The sequence below is a fragment of the Aplysia californica genome, unplaced genomic scaffold (assembly GCF_000002075.1).
Source record: "Aplysia californica isolate F4 #8 unplaced genomic scaffold, AplCal3.0 scaffold01865, whole genome shotgun sequence".
Taxonomy (NCBI): domain Eukaryota; kingdom Metazoa; phylum Mollusca; class Gastropoda; order Aplysiida; family Aplysiidae; genus Aplysia; species Aplysia californica.
In genome coordinates this window covers 1,131-3,844 of record NW_004799135.1, presented here as the reverse complement: position 1 = coordinate 3,844, position 2,714 = coordinate 1,131, and the positions used below count along the sequence as shown (strand labels likewise).

At 39.2% G+C, this 2,714-nt stretch overlaps 1 protein-coding gene across 1 annotated transcript in view; it reads right to left on the bottom strand.

Annotated features, from left to right (window-relative positions):
* LOC101859383 (protocadherin Fat 4) overlaps positions 1–2,188 on the bottom strand; it is a gene marked incomplete at both ends in the record, with an annotated part of 26,954 nt that extends 24,766 nt beyond the window's left edge. The window contains one exon of the mRNA XM_005113294.1: positions 1,844–2,188. Within this exon, the coding sequence (XP_005113351.1) occupies positions 1,844–2,188 (345 nt within the window). The remainder of the gene's footprint in view (positions 1–1,843) is intronic.
* Between the last annotated feature and the right edge of the window lie 526 nt (positions 2,189–2,714).

Below are 2,714 nucleotides of genomic sequence, written 5' to 3'. Positions count from 1 at the left end.
CTATCAAAAATGATAACTGTATGAGGGCTTGTAACAATATCTGATTAAAAAGAAAAAAAAGAAGACTTATTCTATCAAAAATGATAACTGTATGAGGGCTTGTAACAATATCTGATTAAAAAGAAAAAAAAGAAGACTTATTCTATCAAAAATGATAACTGTATGAGGGCTTGTAACAATATCTGATTACAAAGGGGAAAAAAAGTAATTCATCCATATTAACAAAGATTTATTACTTAACAATACGTGTGCTTGTAAAAGTTATCTAATTAAAAGAATGAAAAAAGACACATTCACCTATATTAACAAAGATAGCAACAGGTGTGCTTGTAAAAAATGTCTGATTTAAAAAGGAGGAATAAATAGACTAATCTATCTATACTAAAAATAATAAGAATAATGTTCTTGTAAAAAATATCTGATGAAAAAGGGAAAAAGGACTAATTCATCTATCTAGATCAACAATGATAACAATACGTGAGCTTGTAAAAGAAATCTGACGAAAAAGGACAAAAAAGACTAATTCATCTATATTAACTATGATAACAATGATAACAATGATAACAATGATAACAATGATAACAATGGTAACAATGATAACAATGATAACAATGATAACAATGGTAACAATGATAACAATGATAACAATGATAACAATATGTGCTTGTAAAAAATATAAGAATGAGAAGGAAAAAAAAAGCCAAAATTGTATCTATATTTACAGTGATAACATGTGTGCTTGTAAAAAATATCTATTTAAAAAGGACAAAAAAGTATTTTTTTCATCTATATCATCAATGATGATAACAATATGTGAGCTTGTAAAAAATATCAGATCAAAAAAGGGGAAAAGGGCGAACATTCATCTATATCATCAATGATGATAACAATATGTGTGCTTGTAAAAACTTATCTGATTAAAATTTTTTTTTAAAGACAAAAATTCATGTATATTAACGATAGAACATACATTGTAACCGTCAAATCTTTCCCATGGGAACAGTGGTGCACTAAATAGAACACATATTGTAACAAGGCACTCGTAAATAGAACATACATAAAACATACACTGTAACAGTGACGCTCGTACATAGAACATACATTGTAACAGTGACGCTCGTACATAGAACATACATTGTAACAGTGACGCTCGTACATAGAACATACATTGTAACAGTGACACTCGTACATAGAACATACATTGTAACAAGGCACTCGTATATAGAACATACATAGAACACACATTGTATAGATCATTCCTTTTCGTCTGACCGCGGTTAAAAAGGATAAAAAACAAAGAGCTCTGTTTAATCTTTCTGGGTCTTTGCATGCGGCTCTAAAAGTTAAGCGACCAACAGAATCTGAAAGACCATTCATAAAAGTCACTGCTAACTAATGTTTCGACACGACAACTTTTTTTTGGGGGCCGGGTCAAGATCTTTTTGAAAAAAATTTTTGTTTGGTCGCTGGCCTACAGAAGTGCCATGTTAAGTCTGGGGGGCATAGGGAAATTCCTCAACGTGCTCGAATATTTTTTTACGCGTTCAGACGAAAGTGAAGAAGCTATAACAGTAAGATCTTGCCCTTAGGAACAGTGCACAAGTTGTGGCCACGGACGTATGATGACAGTGGTGCGCCAGGCCCTAGTGCTTTGTTTTAGTAAGGTCATGTAAGTGCCCGCCGAAGAATAAAGGTGTTACAAGAGAGTAACAAACATAAAAAGAAGGAGGACAGATAAGGACAATAGATGTTCGATAGGAAAGAAGGGGCCAACCACACCAGAGCACCCGCCAACCACCCACAGGCACTATCGCGTGTCAGGGATTTCACACAAGAAGCCGACATGAGCAGACGACTGTTGGGTGTCGACCTGGCACGGGACGGCTCGCATCTTGACCTCATTGTGTAGAGCGGTCAGGGCCAGGCAGTGTCCGCCATCTTGCTGGTACCGTGACGTGGGTGGAGAGGCAAGATCCAGAATCGATACCGGCTTCTGGTCGTGGATGTCTACCCAGTGCCCCCAGCGGTATCGATCCGTGCCGCTGATCCACACCGTGGTATCGTCGGTCAGTTGGGACAGGATGAACTGTTTGAGGAAAATGTATTCATCGCGGTCTGTGACAGCCGCCAACCGCCCTCCCATGGCCTCACACAGACTCGCTGACTCGTCCACGGCCGATGGGGAACACTGTGGACAGGGACGGTAGACTTTTAAAAAAGTGTTTTACGGCGCTCACAACTGCATAAGGTCATAGGAATGCGCAAGACATTTTAAACATTTTTTGGTTGGTAGGAAATTTTTAAAATTTTGCCCGTGTAGCGGTCGAAGCCTACTCTTATCGATTTTACACCACCAAGGGATAATTCATGGTGCGCAACTTGCACACAGGACCTCCGAGATTTTTCTCCCTTGTCCGAGAAGGCTAGGTGTAGATCTTTCCTACCAGAAGATTAGGGGTGTGGCTGAAAGACAGCAGTAAGTAGGAGCCAAGGAGTAGCAGTAGAACGGCTGCAGAAAGAGTCAGGAGCCCAGAGGAGGGGGCAAAGGAGGTGAGGGGGTGGTGGGCAGAAAGTGGAAACAAAAGCAGACGACAGAACATTGCTAGAGAGCAGGAAAGGAAATGAAAGCAGACGACAGAACATTGCTAGAGAGCAGGAAAGGAAATGAAAGCAGACGACAGAACATTGCTAGAGAGCAGGAAAGGAAATGAAAG